Source organism: Macaca nemestrina, chromosome 18, assembly GCF_043159975.1.
Source record: "Macaca nemestrina isolate mMacNem1 chromosome 18, mMacNem.hap1, whole genome shotgun sequence".
In the NCBI taxonomy this organism is placed as follows: domain Eukaryota; kingdom Metazoa; phylum Chordata; class Mammalia; order Primates; family Cercopithecidae; genus Macaca; species Macaca nemestrina.
Window position 1 is genome coordinate 83391119 of NC_092142.1, and position 27506 is coordinate 83418624.

At 48.6% G+C, this 27506-nt stretch overlaps 1 protein-coding gene across 7 annotated transcripts in view; it reads right to left on the bottom strand.

Moving 5' to 3' along the window:
- Positions 1 to 26132, bottom strand: part of MEAK7 (MTOR associated protein, eak-7 homolog) — a 43833-nt gene extending 17701 nt beyond the window's left edge. For 4 of the 7 annotated variants that reach the window (XR_011616630.1, XR_011616629.1, XR_011616631.1 and 1 more), the window contains exons 1-6: positions 26000 to 26131; positions 18834 to 19011; positions 15834 to 16064; positions 7693 to 7837; positions 4728 to 5156; positions 168 to 286 (exon numbers count right to left, since the gene is read on the bottom strand). Coding sequence is in view for 4 of the 7 variants with exons in the window: in XM_071085028.1 (XP_070941129.1) it covers positions 168 to 286; positions 4728 to 5156; positions 7693 to 7837; positions 15834 to 16064; positions 18834 to 19011; positions 26000 to 26109 (1212 nt within the window). In the remaining 3 variants the exon portion in view is untranslated. Of the gene's footprint in view, positions 1 to 167; positions 287 to 4727; positions 5157 to 7692; positions 7838 to 15833; positions 16065 to 18833; positions 19012 to 19725; positions 20551 to 25829; positions 25850 to 25999 lie in introns of those variants that run through there. The other 3 variants (XM_071085030.1, XM_071085029.1, XM_011767374.3) reach the window with 3 other exon arrangements.
- Between the last annotated feature and the right edge of the window lie 1374 nt (positions 26133 to 27506).

The following is a 27506-nucleotide window of genomic DNA, read 5'->3' on the forward strand; positions in this document are numbered from 1 at the left end:
TCACTACCCCCAGCACCGGCCCTGGAGGCAGAAGGAACTGGACATGGCGTGTGTGAGGAGATGAATGCCACGCGCCCTGCCCTGATCTGTGGAGCTGAGCCTCGGGGTTGATGCCTTCACGGGGGGACATCACCAAGGCGAGACCCTCACGCTCCACCCAGGCTCACCAGTCCATTCGGGATCGTCTGCTGTCCGTGGTTCAGGTACATGTAGTGGTCATTGTAGCCTGTGTGTGTGTATACGGCCATGCTGGGACAGATGGAGAACAGGAAGCATCTGTCATCCCCTGAAAGTGGCCAGAGAACAAAACAAACAGGGTCAGTGTCTGAGCCGGTCCCAGAGGACCAGAAATGCCAGTAAGCTGTGGCTCAGGAAGCAGCACGGCCAAGACCCCTCACCCATAACCAGGTGTCGGCAGACCGGGGGTTGGGACAAGCTGCTGGGGACCCAGGTGGATGAGCTGGGGATGCAGGGATTAGAGGGACACCTAATAAGGAATGGGACATCTTTTAGCTCTGGCCGGGGGAGCAGAGATCACAACTCTGCCCACTGTCTGGAGTCGGTCCAGGCTGGCCAAGCACATGCAAGCCAGAAACAACAGGCTTCCTTTAGCTTATGAGCAAGGAGCAGGCGGTCAGTCCGCAGAGACCAAGGCCTCCAGCATAGCCTACCCGAGCAGGCAAGTGACGCTGCATGGTGCTGAGCCTGGCCTGAAAGAACATACCATGCAGAGAGAGAAAACCTGCGGGTACAGAGCTGCCCCCAGGGGCACAGCCTGGGAAAGGTGGTCATCCACCCTCGCCCACAGGCATGGGGTGGGCACACAGGCCATTAGAAGAAAGGTACCAGTCAAAACTCTGGAAACTACGGGTCCCCAGTCTCAGAGACTCCTTCCCTCCATAAGCACCTCAGCACTGGGGAGAGGGCCGTAGGCCAGGCCTCATCCTCAGAGCTCCCAGCGAGGGGCGCTTCCCACCATGTTCTGAGGACTTGGCCGAAAGGGCTGCCCGCCTGGACACCAGCATACACAAGTGTCACAACAAGCCGGAAGGCTGCTCATAGGAATTTGGGGTTGGGCTAGTCATCGGGGGGAAAGAAGTCACAGGAAGAAAATTGGGGGCACCATGGTAGAATGTAGATAAGAAGGAGGCACCAAGACCAGGAGGCTGGAAGAGGATGATGGCCCTGAGCAAGCAAACAGGGCCCAGTCTGTAGTGTGGGCTGACACCACCCAAGGCCTCCAATCTAGAAAGATCCCCGGGGGGCCTCTGTCATCCTGGAGGCTTCTGGGAGGCAGCTTCCAAGGTCAAGAGGGAGGCCCTGAAACAGAGCCCCCCATGGAGAAGGGCTCCCATGAGGACAAGGTGTGGGACAGGTAGGCAACAGTGGGGCTTGAGAGCGTCGGGCGGAGGAAGGAAGGTAGCTAGGCTAGAAAGTTCCACCGGAACCAGCTAAGAGAAGGACTTTACTCTGGGCTACAGACTGAGGCTTGCTTCACTGGGGTTTCAGCAGCCTCAGAGGCTTGAGGGCAGGTTTAGACGCCGCCATGAACAGCTCAGTCACACCCGACTGTATTGGCCCCACCCGACCCTCCCGCGCTGGACTTCAGGTACGCGGCCGTTTGCTTTGCAATCCTGAGCCTGTCGTACTGCGGAGCAAGCTGGCGGGGCCACGGAGCTCAGGCTTTGGCTGTGTGGGCCCAGATGCCAGTCCACCCCCAAGGGCCGTTCTCCATGGGGAAGGCCAGGTGGGGGAAGTATCACTTCCCAGGATACAGGGCAAGGACCTGAGGAGTTATGATTACCTGAAAAAAAAAGTCATGCCAACAGCAAGGGCTCCTTATCTCATTCTCATAAAACAATACTCAAGCATGCCGCCACCACCTGGCGCCCGACCGCTGAGGAGCTGCCTGCCCACGCAGCATGGTTTCATGTACTTCTGAGGAACTGAGGCCCAGAAAATTAATCAGTCACCTTGCCCAGGGACAGAGCTGGGACTCAAAATCCTGTGTTCAATCCAAAGCCTTGGGCCTTTTCAACTACTGCACAGAAAACACAAGCAAAAGAGGCTCTAAGTATAATCAATTCTTCTTTCCTCAAATAAAACTAAGAAAACAGTCCTTTAAAAAGGTTGACCAGGCCGGGCGCGGTGGCTCAAGCCTGTAATCCCAGCACTTTGGGAGGCCGAGACGGGCGGATCACGAGGTCAGGAGATCGAGACCATCCTGGCTAATACGGTGAAACCCCGTCTCTACTAAAAAATACAAAAAACTAGCCGGGCGAAGTGGTGGGTGCCTGTAGTCCCAGCTACTCGGGAGGCTGAGGCAGGAGAATGGCGTGAACCCGAGAGGAGGAGCCTGCAGTGAGCTGAGATCCGGCCACTGCACTCCAGCCTGGGTGACAGAGCGAGACTCCATCTCAAAAAAAATAAAGGTTGACCAAGCCACATCGCCCCACAGTGAAAGATCCTCCATACTCAAGGAGGGGGCCACCTTCCTCAGCATTTGCCTTCATTGTTTGCCCCACAGTTATCAGTCTCAGATATTAGAGGTCATTATCTCCAGGACAAGCGGACAGCACGCTCTCTGAACTTGACCCAAAGTCCATGGATTTGTACCATACATGGTGCGAGGCTGCCCTCTGCTGTTATTTCCTGAGTACGGACACGTACTGCAACAGAATGAACTCGGGTTTGAAAACTTGGCCACTGCATTTTTCACGCATGCTTCAGGAAGATTAAGTCTGCTTGTTAATAAAACATGAAGAGCCGGCAGAGTCCATCTGAAATTAACATTAAGGGCTCTGGAGGTAGCAGCAGCTTTAACCTGATCATGATGCTCAGGGTCTTTTCACATCCTCAAGCCGAGCCTTCAGCTGTGTAGTGAGAGGCAGAGAAATGTGTAACTTCCCCAGAGCCTGAGGCTGGGCTGGTGCCCCATGCCTGTGACACGGAGGCAGGGAAAGGCAGGTGTGCAGAAGACAGTGGCCATGGCAAGGCTGAGGCTGCTGTCTCTAGAAAGGCCCACCAGCAGGGCTGGCACCTGGAAACTTTGATTTGGGGAGAATTCCTATCATTCCCAGAACTAAGATAAAGATCTAGAACATCCTGAAACCTAGATATAAATCAAACCCTAGAAACAATGCGATCTAGGAGATAGAGGTGCCCAACCCTCAACCTGGGACCCCTGCTACCTGTCCCAGCCAGATGCCACCTAGCCTCTGCTGAGAAAGTTCTCCTGCAGGGGCAACTCCACCCAGACACAGTTCCCGGCCTCCAGACCCTCTGCGTGGTGGAGAGGTGACCATTCCAGAGGTGCGGGGTGAGATACAGGACATACGGGGGAGTGACGAAGGCAAACCCTGGGGATGGTGGCCCACTCTCGAGTACAGAGGACAGCCCACTGATGGGCGATGCGTCTGTCAACGTTTCAGAAACCTATTTATTTATTTATTTATTTATTTATTTATTTATTTATTTATTTAGAGATGGAGTCTCACCCTGTCGCCCGGGCTGGAGTGCAGTGGTGTGATCTCGGCTCACTGCAACTCTGCCTCCCAAGTTCAAGTGATTCTCAAGCCTCAGCCTCCCATGTAGCTGGGATTACAGGCGTGCACCACCATGCCAATTTTTGTACTTTTAGTAGAGACGTGGTTTCACCACGTTGCCCGGGCTGGTCTCGAATGCCTAACCTCAAGTGGCCCACCTGCCTCGGACGCCCAAAGTGCTATGATTACAGGCTTGAGCCACTGCGCCTGGCCTTATTATTTTACTTTTATTAAAGAGAGAGACGAAGGCCGGGCGCGGTGGCTCAAGCCTGTAATCCCAGCACTTTGGGAGGCCGAGACGGGCGGATCACAAGGTCAGGAGATCGAGACCATCCTGGCTAACATGGTGAAACCCCGTCTCTACTAAAAATACAAAAAAACTAGCCAGGCGAGGTGGCGGGCGCCTGTAGTCCCAGCTACTCGGGAGGCTGAGGCAGGAGAATGGCGTGAACCCGGGAGGCGGAGCTTGCAGTGAGCTGAGATCCGGCCACTGCACTCCAGCCTGGGTGACAGAGCGAGACTCCGTCTCAAAATAAATAAATAAATAAAAATAAAGAGAGAGACGAGGTCTCACTATGTTGCCCATGCTGGTCTCAAACTCCTGGGCTCAAGTGATCCTCCCACCTCAGCCTCCCAAAATGCTGGGATTCCAGGTGTGAGCCACTGCGCCTGGCCTGTGTTTTAAATAATTTTAAAGGACCATTTTCATCAGAATATTCTTCCTTAAGGGAAAGAGGAGAATTTACTTAGAGCCTTTCATCCAGTACATTCAAGGTCATGCAGAAAGCTTCCAAATTCCAACAAGCAAACACACATGGTCGGGGGGGCAGGGGCAGGAAGGCCCAGGGAAGGAAAACATCCGATCTGAACCAATCAGCATCTCCTGGTCCCCTCCGAGGGATCTGTGGCTTGACTTCTCCCATGCCCTGTAGAGCCAGCACCGTATAATAACCGGGCCTGTGTCCTCACCTGAAAACTGGGGGTCACACAGTCTGTCCTGAAGAATTATGATGTGATAAACACCACTGAGTAGCATCACATTTTCCTATCGCCCCAACTGCGTCTAGAGAAACACTTGGAGAAGATGGGAGAGCCGAATTTAGCACTCCCGCCCTCTCCCTTTCTCCAGAGTTCTTTGCCTGGGCTGTGCCACACCTCGAGGTTCAGGTTACCAAGTCTTACCTTGAAACTGAGGCTTCACCTCCCAGGAGCAAGAGGCAAACCCACCAAACACATGCTTGTCACGGTCCTCAAGGACAGCTACACAGGGCCCCCGGTGAGTGATGTGGCTGCAGAGCTGGGAGAAGCTGTGTCCGTGGAGCTCAGATGAAAAAAGCAGGCGCCAGCAGTGCCGCTGCTCCCGAGGCAGGTGGGCGTTGATGTACATGACAGAGAGAATGTCCAGGATGCTCTCAAAACCCCTGCCCTGGTCCACTTGACGCTCGGGGACCAGGGTAGTCAGATCCAGGGATGAGCACAGGACGAGAAAGCCCTTGTGAATGACCACACTCAGGAATATGGCCACGTGGGGGACCCTGAACACCCAGTCCTCGATCATGGCTCGGTCACAGTCACAGTCCAGCCACTGGGGCCCCAGAAACCTCTTGCCATCTAGGGGAAGGGGACAGTGAGCATTAGCGGGGCTGTTATGTCACCGTATAGCTACTATCTAAACCCACACTGAGTACGGGAGCCATGAGCCACGCAGCAATTACTGAGCACACAAAACAGGGCTCATGTGAACTGAGAGGTGCCGGAAGTGTAAAAGGCACACCTGATTTCAATTACTTGGTATGAAAAAAATGTAAATTATCTCAATTTTTAAATATTCATTACATTTCAAAATTGTATTTCGGACATAATTATTAGAATCAGTTTCCCCTGTTTCTCTTTACCCTTTTAACATGGTCCCTAGAAAAGTGAAAATTTCACATGGGGCTTGCTTTGTCTGTTGGCCAACACTGATCTCAACAATCCGACTTCAACATTTTTCTCTCCTCTCCAAGCAGCATTTCAGAGCCCGTCGAGATGGTGGTGCCCTGGCAATGGGGCTGGAATAGATGCCTGAGCTACACCTGGAGCCGCTCATCAGAGGGCGTCTGTCCTGCCAAGGTCACTGGAAGGGCATTGTTGCCAGCCAGTCAAGGGGCTGGTAGGGCACTTCCTGGGACTCCTGTAGTTTATCTGGGAAGAGCGGGTTTCATTCACCACTAATCAGGCTTAATCATACAGCACCTGGAGTCCTATTTTCCATCCCTCACCCAGTAAGAGTGGAGGTGACAGGGTAAGAGCATGGGAGCACACACCTGGGACTCCAAAGCTGGTTTCAAACTCAAGCTGAGGAACAGCATGACCATGCCAAGATCTGCACCTCTGTGCCTCAGTTTCCTCAGGTGGAAAATGGAGGTAAGGCCAGAACCTGCCCTGCTTGGTTATTACAAGGACCAGAGGAGCTTTTACATTTTAAGCTCTTGCTGACACAAAGGCTCCATTTACAGCGATTATAATTTCCAGCCTAGTGAAAATTTGAATCTAAGCTGAAATAACATTTTGTCTCAGGCCCATTTTATTAAGCAGAAAATGTAAAACTACTTCCCAACTTCTGATATTTCAAAATTCCTATCGTTTCCATTTATTTTTCAAACAGTTTCATTTCTCATTACCTATATATTACTTGAAACCTTAAGGATAATTTTAATCGTCTGAATTAACTTTCTCTACTTCAATGACAAACGCTAATTTTTATTTTCATGATTCTTTTAAAATATACTAATTCTAGAGGGGTGCAGTGGTTCATGCCTGTAATTCCAGCACTTTGGGAGGCTGAGGTGGGTGGATCACCTAAGGTCAGGAGTTCAAGACCAGCCTGACCAACATGGTGAAACCCCCGTCTCTACTAAAATACAAAAAAAAAAAAAACTTAGTCGGGCGTAGTGGCAGGCGCCTGTAATCTCAGCTGCTTGAGAGGCTGAGGCAGGAGAATCGCTTGAAACTAGGAAGCGGAGGTTGCAGTGAGCCAAGATCGCTCCACTGGACTCCAGCCTGGGCAACAAGAGTGAGACTCTGTCTCAAAAAAAAAAAAAGAAAAACTACTAATTGTAGACAGATGAACAGTTTATCCATAAGACAAATTACTGATACTTTTAAAAATCTTTCCAAGTTCCACATACCTCTTCTGAATTAATTTCTGAAATATAACCTATTTTCAAGCTGTACTTTAAAATCTCGCTTTAAAACAAAAGAGCAACATATTTATAAAGCAAGTCTGCTTTGCAATGTGATTTGCCACAAGGTTTTTTTTAATCCCAAGTAATTATAAATATATACTCCTTCTCACCCAACAGCAGAATACACATTCTTCTCACATGTGCTTTAACCACTACCCTGAAGTGATCATATAATAGGCCATAAATGATGTATCAACAAATTTTAAAGGATTGAAATCATACAAAGTATGTTCTCTAAACATAATGAAATGAAATTAAAACTCAATACTAGAGGGCAATTTGAGGCATTCATAGGCATGGAGAAATTAAATAACATACTTTTACATAGTCAATAGGCCAAAGGAAAAAATCCTAAGGGACATTAGAAAATATTGAGATCAACGAAAATAAAAACATAACCTATCAAAACTGATGGCATGCAGCTAAGGCGCTGCTGAAAGGGAAATTTGCAACTGTAAATGCTGATATGAAAAAGAAGATCTCAAATCAATAACCTAATATTCTACCTTAAGAAACTAGAAAGAGAAAACCAAACAAATTTAAAGCAAACAAAAGGAAGAAAATAAAAGCTTGGGGAAAATAAAGCAGAAACTAGAAAGACAACAGAAAATTAATGAAACTAAAAGCTGGTTCTTCAAAAAGAACCAACAAAAATGTGAAAAACCTTTAGCTAGACTGACTAAGGACAAACGGACAAGACACAAATGCTTCATATCAGTAATGGAAGTGGGGACATCACTGTTGCTTTTGGGAAAATAAGGAGGATATTTAAAAATATGCCAACAAACTAGAAACCTAGGGGAAGGTTCGAGGGCTCACGCTTTCTGGCTTCAAAGCTTTACTACACAGCTACAGTCATGGAGACAGCGGGTACCGCTCTACAGCAAAAGACCTAAATCACCGAGTCCACGCACACTTGCCTTGCAGCTTCATCTCAGAGAGCAGCTGAGCAGCCAGCACCTGCACCCGGGGGGCGGGCCCTGGGGCTTCCTTCCCAGTCCAGCCTCTCAGCTCCTGTCGGTGGCTTAGCACGTGCACCACAGAACCAACCAGATCCTCTGTAAACTTTAAGATCACAATTTTACCATTAAAAACAGTTCCACCGTAACCTGAGACCTCCGTCATGTCCACATGGAGAATGGCAATTTTCTTTAATGCCAACTATGATGGGCCATAATGTGTGGAAAGGTCATGCAATGTATGTAGTTACTCATTTTTCTAATGATACACTTGGCTGGCCTAGAAGTTTTCCCAAAGCCTTCGTCCAGGACTTCTGACCTCAGCCCAACAGTATTGGGGTTTAGGGCTCCCCGAGGATGGACAGGTCCACAATGCCGACTGTCTTCATTGCTCAAACCAACAGGATGATTTGCTGAGGCCCAGGAGCTCCCCGCTCCAGAAAATCCCTGATCTCCCCAAATTTGGTTGAGATCTAAGGTTTATTGTGCTGAGTTTTACTTGCTTCCAAAAAGGAAGGCAAGTCTTCCTGTTTCCGCAGCGACAGAGGGCAGGCAACTAACTACCTTCTGGAGTTGCTGCTCGCTTCCAACAGAGAAGGCGAGTTTGAGGTTTTCCTGCTTCTAAGATGGCAGAGGGCAGTCTGCAGCCTGGGCCCCATCCCTAGGAAAGTAGCTGAATTGGGGTTTTGTCTTAAACATTCTCCTGACGACTAAAACTTAAGATTAGCAACCAACTGGTCTTCATTTCTCCTTACCATGAGCGCACTCAGTAATTGTAGAAAGCGTGTGAGCGCGTGTTTGTTTTGCTGAATTGTTTTTATTTATGGTTTCTGTTTTGTTGTTTCAGTCTGTTTCCCATTTGGTTTGATCAACTCTACCTGACTTGGTCAAATCCAAATTATGGGGAAACAAGGTCTCTGAACTGGCTAAATTCCCACAGCTGGGGAAAAAAAAGAAGAAAAGAACAAGGCCACCAAAAGGAAAAAAAGATTTTGACTGCCTGAGGGGCTTTATTTCCATAACCTTTGCCAGCCAGGCCCAAACTGAAAGACCCAGGGCAGCCGCCCCGCACTCTCGCTCAGTAGCTAAGTTTCTGTCTTTTTTTTTTTTTTTTTTTTTAACCTCAACAGCCTGACTTTGGTTCCTACATCAAATCCTTTCTGGTTTGATATTTGTGTTACTTTTGAAATAGCAGTCATTTTTGTCCCAGGTAAAACATGGTAGTAAGAGATTTAAAATGATTTTTAAAAAGAGCTCAATGGTTAAAGTCAGCTTAATTAAAAGCTAATATCCAAGATATATGTGTGTGTGTGTGTTTATGTGTGTGTGTGTTTATATTTAAAGGGACAAAATGCTTTTTTGTCTCTCCTAGGGTCTTGTTTTTTGAGAAAAAAAAGATTTCTTTCCCTCAGTCGACTGAATTGTCTTCTCCATTTGCTTCCGCACATGTCTGCTTCCTCTTGCCACCCCTTGCTGCATGAAGGACCTAAAATAATGTCTAACAGTCTGGGATTCCTTAAAGAAAACAGAGAAGGTGCCACACTCGTTTCTGAGAGAAATGTGAGTTTCTTTATTGAACCCCAAAGGTATAAACAGACCAGTTCCTCTCAGCTCTTAAGCTCCTTGCTTTTCTACTGTGTTACCTGATTTTGTTTTGTCTAAAAAAGTTATTACTACACAGCTACTCTTTAATGAAACCAAAAGTTGGTTCATTGAAAAGATCAACAAAAATCTGAAGAACCTTTAGCTAGACTAACAGAAAAAAGGTAAACAGCTCAAATTACTCAAATTGAAATGGAAGTGGGGGCCGGGCGTGGTGGCGCATGCCTGTCATCCCTCCACTTTGGGAGGCCAAGGCGAGTGGATCACTTGAGGTCAGGAGTTCGAGACCAGCCTGGCCAACGTGGTGAAACCCTGTCTCTACTAAAAATATAAAAATTAACTTGGGGAGGCCAAGGAGGGTGGATCACTTCAGGTCAGGAGGTCGTGACCAGCCTGGCCAACATAATGAGACCCCATATCTACTAAAAATGCAAAAAGTAGCCAGGCATGGTGGCACACACCTGTAATCCCACCTATGTGGGATGCTGAGGCAGGAGAATCACTTGAGCCTGGGAGGTGGAAGTTGCAGTGAGCCGAGATCGTGCCACTGCATTCCAGCCTGGGCAACAGAGCGAGACCCTGTCTTAAAAAAAAATAAAATAGGGCAGGGCACGGTGGCTCACACCTGGTATCCCAGCACTTTGGGAGGCCGAGGTGGGTGGATCGCCTGAGGTTGGGAGTTCAAGACCAGCCTGACCAACATGCAGAAGCCCCATTTCTACTAAAAACACAAAATTAGCTGGATGTGGTGGCACATGCCTGTGATCCCAGCTACTTGGGAGGCTGAGGCAGGAGAATCACTTGAACCCAGAAGGCAGAGGTTGCCGTGAGCCAAGATCACACCACTGCACTCCAGCCTGGGCAACAAGAGTGAAACTCCATCTCAAAATAAATAAAATAAAATAAAAATAAGTAATCAAATAAAATATATACAAAAATTAGCCAGGTGTGGTGGTGGGAGCCTGTAATCCCAGCTGCTCAGGAGACTGAGGCAGGAGGAATCTCTTGAACCTAGGAGGCAGAAGTTGCAGTGAGCCAAGATTGTGCCACTGCACTCCAGTCTGGGTGACAGAGCAGGGCTGTGTCTCAAAACACACACAAACACACAGAAAGAAAAAAAGAAAAAGAAAAGAAATAAAAGTGGGGGCCGGGCACAGTGGCTCACGCCAGTAATCCTAGCACTTTGGGAGGCCAAGGCAGGCGAACTGCCTGAGCTCAGGAGTTTGAAACCAGCCTGGCCAACATGGTGAAACCCCATCTCTACTAAAAACACAAAAATTAGCTGTGCGTGGTGGCACACGCCTGTGGTCGCAGCTATGTGGGAGGCTGAGGAAGGAGAATCTCTTGAACCTGGGAGGCGACAATTACAGTGAGTTCAAATCACACCACTGCACTCCAGCCTGGGCAACAGAGCAAGACCCCGTCACCCAGACAACAACAAAAAAAAGATGATTTCTGGAAAAAAAACTTTTTGTGATCAAATTGGCTGTAATTAAAAGGAAATTATTTATAAGGCTTTCTAGAAATTAGGCTTAGATATTAAAAATACACTATCACACTAAAGAATTTGTTAAAACAAGATTCTTTTAAGATACTGATTAATAAAATCACAAGACGTTTTAATTTTTTTAACCCAAAATTTGAACTTTTACTGCATCTTGCCGTTTTCTCTTTGAGAAGACCTGAGATAATAACTCCCTCCTTCAACTTTTTCGTCAGCTCCTGAACTTTTTTCCCCTCAAGTTCTAACTGCTGTTGTGGCCTGATGCCAAAAATGTTTTCCTCTTAAAAATCCAAAAGAAATGTTTTCTTCTAATGTAACATTTTGTGCTCTTGACTTTTTAAAATATGTCTAAATTGTTCTATGAAACTGAAAACCTTTATGACCCAGGACACACTCTTCCTATGTCTGATTAATTCAAGTACCATTTTCATTAGTTTTGCAGGTTACCTAGACTCCCTCCCTATAGGGCAAAGCAATCACACCACGGCAGGTTTTTGTTTTTGTTTTGCGCCTTTAGGTAACTGGTCTAACAAACATTTTTTGTTTGTTTGTTTTTGAGATGGAGTCTCACTCTGTCACCCAGGCTGGAGTACAGTGGTGCTACCTCAGCTCACTGCAACCTCTGCCTCCCAGGTTCAAACGATTCTCCTGCCTCAGCCTCCTGAGTAGCTGGGACTACAGGCATGTGCCACCACACCCAGCTAATTCTTATAATTTTTAGTAGAGACGGAGTTTCACCATATTGGCCAGGCTGGTCTCAAATTCCTGACCTTGTGATCCGCCCACCTTGGCCTCCCAAAGTGCTGGGATTATAGGCACGAGCCACCACCACTGGCCAGATTTTATGAGTGTGTATGTGTGTGTCTCTGCGTGTGTGTGTGTGTGTATGTGTGTTTTTGAGACGGAGTCTCGCTCTGTCGCCCGGGCTGGAGTGCGGTGGCGTGATCTCCGCCCACTGCAAGCTCCGCCTCTGGGTTCCCGCCATTCTCCTGCCTCAGTCTCCCGAGTAGCTGGGACTACAGGCGCCCGCCACCACGCCCGGCTAGTTTTTTTTTTTTTTGTATTTTTAGTAGAGACGGGGTTTCACCGTGTTAGCCAGGCTGGTCTTGATTTCCTGACCTTGTGATCTGCCCGCCTCGGCCTCCCAAAGTGCTGGGATTACAGGCGTGAGCCACTGCGCCCGGCCCAGATTTTACGTTTTATTGAAATATTTCCCATCCCATTATTAAGTTATTTGCTTAGAAAACAGATTTAAATGGCTGGGCACAGTGGCTCATACCTGTAATCCCAGCACTTTGGGAGGCCAAGACAGGGGGGTTCACGAGGTCAGGAGATCAAGACCATCCTGGCTAACATGGTGAAACCTGATCTCTACTAAAAGTACAAAAAATTAGCCGGGTGTGGTGGCGGGCACCTGTAGTCCCAGTCACTCGGGAGAATGAGGCGGGAGAATGAGGCAGGAGAATGGCGTGAACCGGGGAGGCGGAGCTTGCAGAGAGCCAAGATCGCACCACTGCACTCCAGCCTGGGCTACGGAGCGAGACTCTGTCTCAGAAAAAAAAGAAAAGAAAATTGATTTAAATTTTTTAAATTAAGGTTAGCATATCCATGTAACATTTTGTATTGCTTTTAAAGTCCTTCTGCTGTTAAGTCACAGGGCTGTGATTCCTAGGGCTAAAAGAAACTTGAATCCTGCTAAATCTTCAACAGCGAAAACAATTAAAGCCTCATCTTCACATCCAGGAAAAGATGACAATCAAACTGTGTTCACGAGACACAGGGCCAGAAATTTAAAATATTTAACCTCTGTACGCCCAGGGACTATTGTGGAAGAGGTGGATGTGTGAGATTGTAAGGGCTGATTTTGAGAGAGAAAATTAGTTCAGAGGTTCTCTGTAAATTAAACATTAATATCAAACAGACACTGATCCGACACCAGCATCTGGGTCCTTGTGTTAGATTAACAAGGTTTACTTGGAGCATAATCCACTTTTTAATTTAAAGAATTATAAAAGGTTATAAAAGGGTTTATACAAATTGTATCTTATGGTCAAAATGATTAAAATTTAATAGATTTGTTTATAAGACTTGACAGAGATTTAAGTGGCCTCGTACTGTCTTTATTAGGGCTTATTGTTTGGGAAATTAAATCTCCTCTCTCAAAAAAAAAAAAAAGGTTTTTAGCCTTTTTTTCAAAACCTTTGAGTTAGCACTTTGACTAAATGACTTATTTTACAATGACCTGTGATCTTATTTTGTGATATCAAGTGTTTTATTTTATTTATTTTTTGGAGACAGAGTCTCACTCTGTCACCCAGGCTGGAGTACAGTGGCACAATCTTGGCTCATTGCAACCTCCACCTCTTGAGTTCAAGCAATTCTCCTGCCTCAGCCTCCTGAGTAGCTGGGACTACAGATGCGTGCCACCATGCCCAGCTAATTTTTGTATTTTTAGTAGAGACAGGGTTTCACCATGTTAGCCAGGCTGGTCTTGAACTCTTGACCTCAGATAATCCACCTGCCTCGGCCTCCAAAAATGCTGGGATTACAGGCATGAGTCACTGCGCCCAGCCTATATCAAGTGTTTTAAACTTCTGATATTTGACAAACTTTCCAGAATCAAATTCAAAATTCAGTCCTTTTGACCTCGATTATTGTTTTGATGTTAGATCCCTTGAGCTCCAAGGGAGACATATTGGGCTTACTTGGTATAATACAATCTTACAGGAAGCACTGTCAAATATGAAACAGTGTTTAATCATCTTTAGACCATATTTATGTAAGTGTGTTATTAGTATATGTTCCAAAATTGTATGAGATTCCTGTGATTCTGATGTGTCTTAGTATATGTTATCAATAGTAATTGCTATTATGTAAAGTTGTTGTGTGCCACAGAAGTCCCCAAATTTCCTTGTCAATTGTGTCTTTAACCATGGCTGTCCTAAGACTTTTGACATCCACAATTGTTGTTTTACTTTGATCCTTTTATAGGGAAGTTTATAATCAGCTATAGAACTCTGAAGAGTACTCTTAAATATCAGTTCTAATAACTTTAGAAATTGTGCTGTTGGAATAGAAAGGAAAACTTCTAGGACTCATAGGAGGCTGATGTATTCCTGAGGATTGCTGATCCAATATCAAGCAAGCAAGAAGTTAATTGCATGGGCTGAACTAACAGAAGACTGAAATAATCTTTTATGACATTTTGTTTACAATATTAGGTGTTTTTTTCAGTCAAGAAAACTTTCTCTTTTAAGCTATTTACAGTTTTTAACAATCAAAGTATACTCTAGTGAACAAAATTTAAAACATAATCCCTTTCTACCTAATTTCTCCAAAATTTGGAAACTATTTATGAGTATTCTTAATTTATGGCAATATAATTATTTGCATACATTCAATAAGAATCTATTTTCTTTTACAACAGGACATAATTGGAGACACTGGTTATTTCACGAAGGCTTTGACTGGAACAGCATTTTCAGATTACCTTGAGAAAATAAAGCTGACCTATAGAGCTGATAAAAGCCACTGGACAAACTGGCCTCACACTTTGTCCTTTACAGGGTCCTGACCTGTGGTAAGTAAAAGATGTCACTTTCTGACAGACCCAAATACTCCAAGTTTTCTTGGAACCTCAAAGAGAGAGGAATTCACCCAAGTCACATGGGTATCTATAGGTACAGATGCATTATTGGCTAGGCTTGGGGCTTTTAGAAAGGTCTAATCTAAAAAAAAAGAAATAAAAAAATAAAAATGTCTAATCTCAGATTCCTTAAGGAAAAGTTCTAGCAAAGATAATTTAAACAGAGACAGTAAGTGCCTATATGGCAAATCATTACTCTTGCTGTACGTTATGCAAATAATCAAGATAAGTATAAGACTAAAACTTGTTTTATAAACAAGTTGGTCCTACTATGATTTTGTCTTTAATATACGTGGGGAACTGGAGAAAAATGTTTCAAAATAAACCATAGTACACCTGTTATTAGATTCTAGCCTTGTCCAGTGTTTTTCAATTTTTATTATTTTCTACAATTTGGAACGAATCCTAAAATTTTTTCCTGGCTACAGGTCTTTAAAATAATGTTTCAACCTTTTTCCTTCTTTCTTTTCCCTTTTTCCCCCATTTTTCTGATTTGAAAGATTTTTGAAAGACAAAGGAGGGAAAAAATAAAAGCTCAGGACTCCAATTCACTCTGCCAAAGGGAAAAATTAAGCTAAAAGCTGAGTCATGCAAGAAACTCTCTTTCCTTTTGTTCCTAAGCAGAGAGCTACAGATAAAAGGTTTAAAGTCTCCACAGGTGGCCAGCATGGTGGCGCACACCTGTAATTCCACCACTTTGGGAGGCCGAGGCCGGCAGACCACCTAAGCTCAGGAGTTTGAGACCAACCTGGCCAACATGGTGAAACCTCGTCTCTACTAAAAATGCAAAAATCAGCCAGGCATGGTGGTGTGCGCCTGTAGTCCCAGCTACTAAGGAGGCTGAGGCAGGAGAATCACTTGAACCCGAGAGGCGGAAGTTGCAGTGAGCTGAGATCACACCACTCAACTCCGGCCTGGGTGACAGATCAAGACTCCATTTCAAAAAATAAATAAAATCAAATCTCCACAGGTAGTGACTATGCTCGCCTGATCGTATGTAAAGTGCTGATTTACTGAATGCAAGACAAACACACATTGACTATTCCCCTCACTGCTCCCTTCCTCTTACAAAATGTGGATTCAGTAATGGGACCAGACCCTCCCTCTTTCCCCTACAGCCTGGCTTTTCCTCTTTAAGTCCTGAAACCCTCAAAATCATCTTTGGAGAAAGGCACAGGTCTCTCTCCCAGATATGCCCTTAACCTTGGCAAAATACACTTCAATTAATTGAGACCCATCTCAGATACTTTTTAGTTTACTCCTCTGTCTGCCATGTCACTGGCCTCCATCTCCCACCGATGGTCACCAAGACTGCTGAGGAGGCTGCAAAGGGCCTCGCGGCCTCACTACCTTTTGGACTTCTCTGGCCTTCACGGGACCTTCTGTGGCAGAAATCATTTTCATAATCATGAGACTCTTCTCCTCGGAGTTTCCTTTCAACAGGTGGGACATGGATGCTGTGAACTGCTCCTGGGACACATTCTCACTGGGTCCCTTCGCCTTCCCTGTCAGGTCGACCCTCCGCATGCCATCGTACAGCCTGGTGACCATCTCCAGGGGAACAGCTTCCCCGACATGGTTCTGCCGGGGACAAGCAGAGAAAATGGTTAGACAGTGCACGAGTTGAACTTGGTAACTAGGAGTTCTTAAATTATTTTAGGCAGATAGAGAGGAAAAGAGATGCTTGGGAAGTTTTCATTTTTTAAAGCATCTCTGAAAAAGTTTCTTGTAAAGCCCCAGCTCTTAGAGCCAGGCCGGCAACCTTTGATATGGAAATGCAGCCATTAGAAACTGGGTCCACCCAACATGGTAATTCCCACGGCCTTCCTGCCCTTTCCCCACATGTTCCTGGCAACATGGCCACCTGCACATACCCCCATGTGTGTAGAACATCCAGGGCGTCCTGCATTTACACATTAAAAGGCTAGGGTGGAAGGGCCAGCTTTTTCATGGGCTACGTGAATGACATACCTGGTCAAACCAATCCCCAGACCTATGCAAATCAGACATCACCTCCTCCAGCCTCTGCATATATACCTGGCTGGTGTCCACCGCACTTGAGGACCTCTTCTTTTGGCTCTGGAGCCGCCCCTCCCTCTGTCTCTGTACGGGGGAGCCTCTCCCTTCTGCCTTCTCCTTCCTTCTTGCCTATTAAACTCTCTGCTCCTTCAAGCCACTCCACGTGTGTCCATGTCATTTTATCTAAACTGGCATGAGGACCAAGAACCTTGGTGTTCTTCCACTCACTGGGAGCCGTATCAGTAGTATCACAGGAAAATAGGTAGTGGGCCAAGACCAGCCTTGGCCACTTCACAATGCTGCTGTCAGCTACCAAATACTCCTGCATCACCAGGATGCAGGATGTTCTCTCACCTAAGGGCCTCACACCACCTAAGCGTCCTGGGTGTGGCTCACCTTGGCCATCAGACCCTCCCACAATCTGCTCCCATCCTGCCTCCAAACCCTCCTATCTCGTCATTCCTGCCTCTGGCCACCATCTGAGCTTAACTCTGCTTTGAAAATCATCTTCATTCTAGATTCCAGCAGCTGCTATTTGCATGTCGGAATTTATTAACACGTCTAACATATGTCTGTATACAGCTAATTTGGTCTCTGTATTAGGGGTTTCCAAATATACCAGCTTTTACTTCCTGTCCATGTTCCTTGGGCTCAATATGCATTTTTCATTCATTTTTATTTCAATTTTAAATTTAGGGTTTTGGTTTGGTTTTTTTTTTTGAGACAAGGTCTCCCTCTGTCACCCAGGATGGAGTGTGGTGGCTCAATCACAGCTCACTGGAGCCTCTACCTCCAAGGCTCAATTGATCTACCTACCTCAGCCTCCTGAATGACTGAGACTACAGGCACATGCCACCACGCTCACTAATTTTTGTATTTTTTGTAGAGATGGGGTCTTGCTGTATTGCCCAGGCTGGTCCCAAACTCCTGGGCTCAAGTGATACTCCTGCGTTGGCCTCCCAAAGTGCTGGGATTTCAGGCGTGAGCCACCGTACCCAGCAAATTTAATTCTTAATGCCTGGACGATAACGTTCTAACGAAATATTGTTTTCCTTTTTGGCTCCTGCATCAAATCTGCTTTGGTCCTGGATTTACAACTAAATGGAGAGAGCGAGCAAATCACAAGCCAATCACATCCTGCACAGCAGGGTCTGCGAGCTGGACCCTCCTGTAACAACCAGCTAGGTGGACACTGCTTATTCCAGGATCAATATTCTGCAGCTCTTCGAAGGCAGGCCTCTGCCCTCGCCACTCAAAACGAGCACTCCTATTTCTGTCAGTGTCTGCAAAGTTCTACTGGAAAAGCTACCTCTCATCCTTTCCTCAAGGAAACTTCATTCCATCACCAAAGTCTTCTGATCAACTCTTAACTGTATGTATCTGAACATTAACACCCACTCTACAGTGAAGTCTGAAATGGGCCTGGCTGATTCTGCTTGTTCCCACAGGCCTCCCGGGGCGCTTCTCATCTAGTGGCGCTGCACACACGCATGCACACACATGCACAACACATGCACACACAACCACATGGCTGTGACCTAGATAACCTCCCTGGCCAGTTTCCTCATCTGCTCCCACGCTGCACATTCTAGAAGAGGAAGGAGGCTGCTAGGATGGCTGCCTGGACTCCCAGGAAGATGAGCTGACGGTATCTCCTTGTCAGCGTCCTGCCTCAGTCTGAGCACTCAAACCTGCAGCTGAGAGCCCCGTGGAACGGGCAAAAACATGGGCAAATGGGCAGTTTTAACTCCCCGCAAGATGAGCCTTGAATCTAAAATGTCATGATTTCGTTAGGAATATCATAAAATTCCTAGCCATCGAACACACACACATTCTAGAGGCACAGGTGCACCTGACACGTCATGGTTCCCGGACCAACGAGTCCACGAGGGCAGACCCGTCACCCAGTCTGTCTCCCCGTCTCTGGGAGGGCAGTTAGGAGGCACATGGCTCAAGAGACACAGGAGGCAGGCTATTTCCCTGATGTTCATCTCAAGTTAGAAATGTCCCCAAAACATCGTGTCAATCATTCATCATCTACTCCAGGTTCTTTTCTTTAGCACCGATAAGAGACTATTGATTTCAAAAAGCGGAAGGGATGCATTTAGACACTGCCTATGGCTATTTTCACACAGTAACAGCAGAGCAGAGGAGCTGCAACAGAGACCACATAGCTCACAAAGCCAAAACTTACTGGCCCTTTACAGAAAAGGAACTTTTTAGTGTTGCCATCCGTCGCATTACAAAAACAAGAAAGCAGATTCTGGCCTGAGGGCCAGTCTGCAGACCCCTGCTCCCAACTAAACACCAACCACTGGTTGTTACTCTTGCCTGTAGTGCCTTCAGAGAAAAGGATTTGGAGGAGACATTCGGACTGTTTTTATCCGATGACAGAGCATCAAACAATCGATCAATCTCTGCCTGCTCCTCAGGAAGAAACCGTGAACAAAAGCTCTGCCCCACACGGCTTCCGCTGTTCCCCATCTGTTCTGATATCTGCCAGAATTCTCTGCAGAAGGAAAAGACACAACGTTAGAAAAATCAAACTTTAATAATCACAGAAAACAAATGTTGATAATGACATGGTCAAGTTAATATATATTGATTTAGCCATGAAATGTAGCCAAAACACATCAGAGCTACATAATATTGGGTTTTGGGTTCTGTTTTTGTTTTGTGTTGCTGAGGTGGGATCTCACTCTGCTGACCAGGCTGGAGTGTAGTGGCGCCATTACAGCTCCCTGCAGCCTCAACCGCCTGGGCTCAGGCAATCCTCCCCACTCAGCTTCCTGAATAGCTAGGACTACAGGACCACACCATGACGCCTGGCTAATTTTTTTTTGTCTTCTGTAGAGATGGGGTCTTGTTACGTTGCCCAGGCTGGTCTCTAGCTTCTGGCCTTAAGTGATTCTCCTGCCTCAGCCTCCCAGTGTTGGGATTAGAGACATGAACCACCATGCCTGGCTAATATTGTTTCAAGGTGGCAGAAATTAATAGCTGATACAAATAAAGCTGGAAAAACCCATCCTGATGCCCATGACCTACTGAAACACATCCGTAATTGTCAAAAAGTCTGGGTTTGAGAACATACTGCCCAAGCTAATATAATCAGAGGCAGAACAAAAAATCTGTATTTTAATCAATCTAAATATTCATTCTTTAAAACCAGAGTTGGAAAAGATATATCAAAGGCTGAACAATCACACGTATTTGATTAACTCACCTTGAGAATACTGCTACACACTAGTTGGGAAGTTTTTCCTTTGTGATCCTGGCTCTGCCTCCTCTTAGCTGTGTAGTCTTGGGCAAGTTACTAAAACGCTCTCTGCTTCAGTTTCCCCAGTTGTAAGCAGGAGAAGTCACAGTCCAGCCTCAGAAGATTGCCATGATTATCAACCAAGTCAACCAAAGCAAAGGGCCGAGACCTCCCCGGCACTGAGCGTGCCTGTATGATCCTAACCCACGAGCCTCATGCGTCTGAGGCGCTGGAGGAGCATTAACAGAGACTGGCACCGACATCAGGTGACCTGGGGCCTTGTTCACTGTCACAAACCTCATTAAAGGAGTAAGTCAAGCACCAGTACATCGGGGGATTCAAACAAAAAAGCATGGTTAGAAATGACAACAAAATCTCTCAAGAGGTAAAAGGTGCTGTGACTTAATTCCTGGCCCTGGACTTTTCCCGGAAACCCAGTGTCAATGAGACTGCTGGAGAGACAACCACCTTCTCCCGCACAGGCACCTTGATAAACAAAGTCACTGTGACAGTAAATTATCCCCCAAGGTATTTAGCCAAAGGGGGAAAGGCCATGCTACTAGGGTGGGGCATGAGTCATGGTCCGCACCAACACCTGAAATTCAAACCCTCAAGGGATAACAGGGTACAGTCAAGATCTTTCTTTTCTTTTCATTGATATGACATTCACATAACATAAAATTAACTGTTTTAAAGTGTACAGTGGTATTTAGCACATTCACAATATGGTGCAACCCTCACAGTTCAAAAACATTTCCATCACCCTCAGAGGAAACCCTGTGCATGAGCAATTCCCTCTCATTCCTCCCTCCCACATGCCCTGGTCATCACCCGTCTACTTCCTGTCCCAGTGCATTTCTGTATTCTGGGTGTTTCATATAAATGAAATTATATGGCTGGGCGCGGTGGCTCACACCTGTAATCCCAGCACTTTGGGAGGCCAAGGCAAGAGAATCACTCGAGCCCAGGAGTTTAAGACCAGCCTGAGCAACATAGCAAGACCTCACCTCTACTAAAAATGTAAAAATTAGCCAGGCACAGTGGCATGTGCTTACAGTCCCAGCTGCTCTAAAGGCTGAGGTGGGAGGATCGCGTGAGCACAGGAGGTCAAGGTTGTAGTGAGCTATGATCGTGCCACTGCACTCCAGCCTGGGTAAAAGGGCAAGACCCCATCTCTAAAAAAATAATAAATGGAATTATATGATATGTGGCCCTTTATGATTGTCTCCTTTCATTTAGCATCACGTTTTTGAGGCCCACCTACGTTGTGGCGTGGGTCAGCATTCCACTTTTTATGGCTGATGAGTATTTCGTTGTATGGATGGGCCACATTTTGCCTGTCAATCATGAGCTGATGGACGCGGGGGCTGTTTCCACCTTCCGGCTATTATGAATAGTGCTGCAATGAACATCTGAGTACCTCAGTCCCTCTGTTCCAATTTCCAGTGTCGACACCTAGAGGTGGACTTGCTGGGTCACATGGTAATTCTATGTTTAACATTGTGAGGGGCCGCCAGAGTGCTCCCCACTTTATATTCCCATCAGCAAAGCATGAGCTTCCAGTCTCACCACACCCCCACTAAAGCGAGTTATTTCTCCGCCTTTTATATGACAGCCATCCTTGCAGCGCATGGGCGTTTGACAGGCCTCACTGCTCATGTGCCCCCTGCACAGGAAGTCTCCAGTGGGGGGCTCCTTGGAAGGGGATGGAGGTGTACTTTGCAGAGACAGGCTGGAAACAGGGGCTTACCCGACCCCGTTTGGGGCTCTCACCCATGCCCCATCTGATCTCACCGCTTCTACTGCTCAACTTTCGCAGCAGGAGGAGAGCCCAGAAGGAAAACCTCCAGACGGGAAGCAACGTCCAGCGGCAAAGGGCTGTCCCCAGCTCCAAGACAGAGGGCCTGCGCCGGCTGACCCAACTCCGAGACAGAGGGGCCGTGCCAGCTGACGGGGCTCCCAGACAGAGGGGCTGTGCCGGCTGAGTCTGGGCGCTGCAAGGACACAGCCCAAGCAGCCAAAACAAAGCAGACCCACCCTCTGCTTCAACTCTAAGAGGCTGCAAGGTGGGCCACACCACCTCCTGAAGTCAGGAGTTCCAAACGAGGTTGGCGTGAAATCCCGTCTCCACTAAAAATACAAAAAATTAGCCAGGCGTGGTGCTGTGCACCTGTAATCCCAGCTACTTGGGAGGCTGAGGCAGGAGAATTGGTTGAACCCACGTGGCGGAAGTTGCAGTGAGCCAAGATCACGCCACTGCACATCAGCCTGGGCAGCGAGTGAGACTCGTCTCAAAAAAAAAGAAAAAAAAAAAAGAGAGAGGAAACAGAGACAAGGGCATTGGGACGGGTGTGGCCTGGGGATATAACAAGAAGAGTCAAGAGTGGAAAAGGTCCCAAAGGTCACATTCCAGCTGGGTCTTCAGAGACTCACAGGTGGCTCACCAGGAAGTGGGAACAGCATGCAAGGGGCACAGGCAAGAGCGTGGGGAGATGAGGGAGGAACTCCGGGCACGTGGGGGAGGGCAGCAGAGGGCTGCAGCACAAGGGGCCCTGGCCTGACTCCACCCAGCCCCTCACTTCCATCCCACTGCAACTCTCCCTTTCCGCCAGAAACAGGCTCCCCCACTGTGGTCGGAGAACAGTAGCAGGGTGCAGACTGGCCAGCCCCCACCGTCCCCAGACGGCTGGGAGAAAGGTGCAGGGCTGGGCAAGTGCCAACAGGCAGGATAGGAGCCCAGAAATGCACAGAAGCGGCGCAAACCAGGGCAGGCCCAGGAGATGACAGGAAAGGCTTGGACGAAGAGCCAGGCTGGCAACGCCAGTTTTTCAAGCACGAGAGAGAAGGGTGTGTGAGAGCCCCCCAGTAGGAACCCCAGGGCTGGTGCCAGTGAGGTGGGAAGGTGGGCAGCCCCTAAGAACACAGCGCTGTCCCCGGCACTGCCATTCTTAGTGCCTGCAGAGTGCTGGTGAAGGGACACATCTCAGAATGGCTCAAGGACAGCCTGTCTCCTTTGAGAGCCCTGTGCCAGGCAAGATAAAGAAATGGCAATGGTTGGCCGGGCACAGTGGCTCACGCCTGTAATCCCAGCACTTTGGGAGGCCGAGGCGGGCAGATCACCTGGGGTCAGGAGTTTGAGATCAGCCTGACCAACATGGAGAAACCCCATCTCTACTAAAAATACAAAATTAGCCAGGTGTGGTAGCACATGCCTGTAATTCCAGCTACTCAGGAGGCTGAGGCAGGAGAATCGCTTGAACCAGGGAGGCGGAGGTTGCAGCAAGTCAAGATCGTGCCATTGCACACCAGCCTGGGCAACTGCATCTCAAAAAAAAAGAAAAGAAAAGAAAAAAGAAAAAAAGAAATGGCAATGATACAAAGTGTTCCACAGTTCATCCATCCTCACGCCTCAATCTCTTTCATCAGGCCAGACATCTAATTAATTTGGAGGAGGACATGAAGGCCTTTAATGCATTCTTCTCTCTCTAAATCCAAGTTCCTGAGCTTTCAGTCCCTGGCAAGTTTTCTTGGTGTCATGGGACTTTCAGAGTACACCTTGGTACATGGGGTGGCCTCTTCCCTGCCAAGTTGTGTATAACACAACCCTACATTGGCCGCGAGACTTCTGTGGGTTCCCTTGTATCAAGTTCTCCTAAAGGACAAGGCACGCCGGGCGCGGTGGCTCACGTGTAATCCCAGCACTTTGGGAGGCCAAGGTGGGTGGATCACCTGAGGCTGGGAGTTCGAGACTAGCCTGACCAACATGGAGAAACCCCATCTCTACTAAAAATACACAAGTAGCCGGGTGTGGTGGTGCATGCCTGTAATCCCAGCTACTTGGGAGGCTGAGGCAGGAGAATCACTTGAACCCGGAGGGCGGAGGTTGTGGGGAGCTGAGATCATGCCATTGCACTGCAGCCTGGGCAACAAGAGTGAAACTCTGTCTGAAAAAAAAAAAAAAAAGGGACGATGCACGCTGGTGCTGAGAGCGCACGTCAAGTTTGCTTATACCAGTGGAGCTCAACTGGGGGCAGTTTTGTCCCCCACAGGACATTTGGCAATGACTGGAAAAGCATGTGGTTGTCACAACTGGGGAGGGGAGTGCCGCTGGCATCTAGCAGGCAGAGGCCAGGTATGCTGCTAAAAATCCTACAGTGCACAGGATGGCCTCACAACAAGGAAGTGTCCGTGTCAGACATCAGTAGGGATAAAGGTAAGAAAACCTGGCTTCTGAGGATGTGGGGCAGTGGAACAAAATGGAAGCCAGGTGCAGTGGCTCAAGCCTATAATCCCAGAACTTTGGGAGGATCATTTGAGGCCAGGAGTTTGAGACCAGCCTGGGCAACACAGTGAGACTTCGTCTCTGCCAAAAATACAAAACTTAACCAGGTGTGGTGGCGTGTGCCTGTAGTGTCAGCTATTCAGGAGGCTGAGGTGGGAAGATCCTTGAACCCGGAGGCAGAGGTCACAGTGAGCCAAGATGACAACACTGCACTCCAGCCTAAGTGACAGAGCGAGACCCTGTCTCAAAAAAATAAAAACAAAAGTCTCAGCAGCCCATAATAAGTGATAAAGACTTTTTGGTTGACTAGACCTTAGTCAGGCTCCTAGGCCCATCTGTGTCCTTCTGTGTAAAATCTGGCTTTAGCAAAAAAAAACAAAAAACCACCCATCCTTGATATGTGATCACCATTATCTGTTCACTTGCAATCTAACCAGGTTTAAAGCTTAGGTCAGGGATATCCAATCTTTCAGCTTCCCTGGGGCACACTGGAAGAACTGTCTTGGGCCACACATAAAACCCACTAACACTAATGATAACTGATAAGCTCATATATCTACATATATGGCAAAAAAAATCTCATGTTTTAAGAAAGCTTATGAATTTGAGTTGGGTGTCATTCAAAGCCATCTTGGGCCACATACGGCCCACAGGTTGGACGAGCTTGCTCTAGGTGATGTCTGATCACCCTGGCCTGCCTTCAGTAAGAATCTGTTAGGTCAGCTTACCCAGAATCCACCTTACCGCCCTGATGTTTCCTTAGTCATTTTCCATCCACCGATCCCCACCCTGCTCCCTGGGTTTCCCACTTGCCCATGCTATACTCAGAGTTGAGCCCAATCTCTCTCCTTCACTACAAAATCCCATTGCTGTGGTCCCTACACCCATTGCAATGGTCTTGAATAATTAATGTGCTTTTAATAAGCATCATTAAGTAATTTATTTAACATAAGATTGAGAAGATTAAATACGGTAACCCAGGGCATTTGATCTGCTTACTGGAGGTCAGAGACAGAATAATGGGCCCAAGACAACAGAGAATGGCTCCTTGAGTTCTTGTCTTGGAACAAGAGAAACTGCCCTGCTCGGAAGGAAGAGAAGGTTGCTGTGCCTCCATGATGGAGGGGTGGACAAGGGCCGATTGTCTGCAGGATGGCCCCCATCGTTCCCACTAGCATCCTAGGAGTGGCTCAGTCACCTCCTGCTCAGAGCTTCTCCAACAGGCTGTTACATGGCTGCTTCCCACCCTGTCTCCCAAGCCCCAACTCTCTACTCCAAGGGCCCCGCATCTCTAGAGCCACACAAGGGGCCCTCTGTACCCCTACAAGCTGGGGAGATTCCAACTGCCTCATCAGGACAGGCTTCAAAGTCCTGCCTGTGTCTCAGAGCCCAGAGGCTCTTGTGCAAAGGGGCAGCTCGAGTCTGGGCAAGGAGTTCCAGTGGGCCAGAAGGTGACCTGTACTGCGCAGGCCACCTACAAGGCCTGGGAACAGTTATTAGCTCACTGTCCTAGAAAAGCCCAGATGGGTGTGGTCAGAATACAAGAAGGAAGGCACTCTCCACACACACTTCAGTGTCTACCCCAGACTGGTCTCCTCTGCGGAGGCACCGCTCCCTTTCCACGTCCACACAGGCTCTGAATGCCCCTTCAACACGGCTGGCCTTGACCCTTGGGGAGACACCTCCCCACCCTCTTACCTTGACCACATGAATAGCAGGAGGTGCAGGGTGATTCTGATCCCCCCAGGAGACCCTCCCTCCATCCTTCCCAGCTGTCCCTACTCCTCACCTCCCTGCAGCCTTCACCTCTCCCTCCCCCGACCCGATGGCCTGGAGAGGCGTGGGAGGCCAGGGAGGGGCAGGGCCCAGGCCTACTCTGGACCCGCTGCTCCAGTCCCCACCTCAGCTGGGCCTGTGCCTCCGGGTCAGCTCACCGCGGCCCTCAGCCCAGGTACCTACCCTGCCGGGCTTCCTGGTGCTGTCCTGTCTGGTCCGATCCAGCACCCACGGGTTCCTCTCAGGAGCCGCCCCTTCCCCGTTGCCAGGCAACACTGCTGAGGGGCAGTCATTTGCCCCAATCGTGGAAGCAGAGGTGTGGGGCGGAACCCAATGGAGGAGTCAGCCAATGGAGACACCCCTCACAGGGAATGGGCGAGGAGGCGGGGCCGCGGTCTGCGGGAGGAGCGGCTGCAGGCCCGGGAATCCGGTCCAGCTGCGTGCTTACCCAGGCGCCGCCTGGAGAGGGTGGCCGATGACTCAGGCCCGGCAGCGCCTAGGGCCAGCAGTGGTACCTGGGGAGAAGGGGTGTCTGGGCTGGGCGCTGGAGCGGAGCAGCCAGCGTGTGGGAGATCCTGGGGGAGAGGCTGAGCTTGGGGGTGAAGACACCCCGGGGGAGTAGAGTGGCCCATGTGGACACAGCCGAGAGGAGGCGGGACTCTCCCCGTAGAGGCCTCCACAGTACAGCCTCATGGGCCCCAGGCAACTGCCCCCCGACTCCCCGGCCTGCTGGTCCTGGCCTGGAGCCTTGGGACCGCCTCCGCTCGGGCCTCCCCTCTGCCGGCTGCCCCTGCCTCGCTCTTCCCTGGCACCAGGTCCTTCCCGGCAGCCATCAGGCGCCAGCTCCACAGCCTGGCTAAACAGACTCCCTCCACCCCACGTGCCCCGCTTCAGTCGGTTCCTCTTCACTCCAAGACGTCTGAACCTGTCACCCTACTTCTTCAGCTCGTTCCTTCCCAAACCCTGCAAAACCTAGTCCCGGGGGCCTGGTCACTACATCCAAGGGGCGCTTTGGGTCCCCGCAGGCAGCGTTTGGCGCTTGGTGATCGTGCTCTCAGAGCTCTCTCGTGGGCGCCCCGGCACCCATTCCTGGCCCTGGCTCGCTCGCTGTCGCTGGTGGTCTTCCCTGGGCCCTTCTGGCCTCTGCTCTGGAGTTTCTCGGCTTCTCTCTACTCTCTCCACCCCACGCATCCTCCCTGGGGGCCACCTTCCTGCAGATTCAGCTCCCACATGTCCGCGGTACCGGCTCCCTCCCCTGCACGACCTGCTGGTTTTCCAGCCTGGAAAACTGTGACCTCGCCCCCAGCACCGCACACTTATCAGGTATCTGCACGAGGCTGTTTCACCAGGGCCTCAAAACTCAGCCTCTTTCCTCCAGAACTGAGTTTACCTCCTGCCTTGGTGCATCTCCCCCTCCACAGCCTGAGTCAGAGACCCGGAGTCACTGTGGACGCAGCCTCCCCAGTCTCTCTCCCCATGCCTGAGTGCTCACATCCGACTTCTAGGATGTGCCCTCCATCCGCCCGCTCCCCTCCACGTCCCCAGGACTCCCAGACTGGAGGGCAGTAATGGCCTCCTTCCTTCCTGCAGCTCATCCCCCACAGTGGGACTCTAAAAATCCACCTGGTGAGGCAGGCAGACTGCTTGAGCTCAGGAGTTGGAGACCAGCCTGGGTAACATGACAAAACCC